The sequence below is a fragment of the Propithecus coquereli genome, unplaced genomic scaffold (genome assembly GCF_000956105.1).
Source record: "Propithecus coquereli isolate 6110/MARCELLA unplaced genomic scaffold, Pcoq_1.0 Scaffold201, whole genome shotgun sequence".
NCBI classification, from domain to species: Eukaryota; Metazoa; Chordata; class Mammalia; order Primates; family Indriidae; genus Propithecus; species Propithecus coquereli.
This window is the reverse complement of record NW_012145079.1, coordinates 3,548,154-3,549,074: the sequence shown is the minus strand read 5'-3', so window position 1 is coordinate 3,549,074 and position 921 is coordinate 3,548,154. Positions and strand designations below refer to the sequence as shown.

The following is a 921-nucleotide window of genomic DNA, read 5'->3' as shown; positions in this document are numbered from 1 at the left end:
CTGTATTATCTCAAAATGTTCTTGTTCTCTCAAGTTCATATCAATGGTGTGTTAAAACATACAGTCATTTCAATCAGTCAATCAAAATATTATCCAACTTACTGGGAGAAAACATCAAATTATTTTTGAAATTATGACTATTTCCTTCTTTGTTACCTAATTATGTGGACTTTAATAGAAATAACAAAAGTGAACATCTAGCTCAACAATGTGGCAATAAGCAGTTTAGGAACATTACCGAGGGACCCTCCACACATCCCATGTGGAATTAAAGGAAACTAAATCTAGCTGTGAATACAAAAGAAGGGCCTGTTTTTTTTTAGGCTGACGTCTGGGCAGGAAAGCTTGAGAAAGAAGGGAGATCCTGAAATCAAGGGGCCAATATCTGGTATTCATTTCTACTCACCAACCAGAATTTCCTTTTCTTCAGTAGTCATTCCCTTAAAGGCATCATTGGTTGGCACAAATAAGGTCCAATCTCCAGGCTGTGTCAGGAGCTCTTTCAAATCTGCAGCTTCGAGGAGGCTGAGGAAGATGCTAAGCAGGAAGGATGTGTATTTATTTGGTTAGATTTAGGTTTAGGTATATTCACCTAAAGCACATATATAATAGAATAAAATCCATGTATTGTGGGAAGAATGAGAAAACTGCTCATACATTTTCGTATGTTTCAAATGTAATTTACCTAAGAAAGTTTTATCATGAGAAAATGATTGAACTACACAACATAATGTTTAAATTTTTTCATCTCTGTTTTAATCTTATAAAACTTGACAAGGTCACATTTTATAACAAAATTGAAGCATTTTCTTTTCCTTTAAGACCCCCACAAAATAGTCTTTGCTGATATATACTATCACTTTGTAAAAGCTAATTACAAGAAAAATTTCAAGGAATAGTTCAGTTTATTGGATTTTTTTT

General features: G+C 33.4%; 1 protein-coding gene across 1 annotated transcript in view; it reads right to left on the bottom strand.

Moving 5' to 3' along the window:
• The window catches only part of POSTN (periostin, osteoblast specific factor), a 31,429-nt gene that overhangs the window by 15,638 nt on the left and 14,870 nt on the right, over window positions 1–921 (bottom strand). The window contains exon 7 of the mRNA XM_012643821.1: window positions 407–537. Coding sequence (XP_012499275.1) covers window positions 407–537 — 131 coding nt within the window. The remainder of the gene's footprint in view (window positions 1–406; window positions 538–921) is intronic.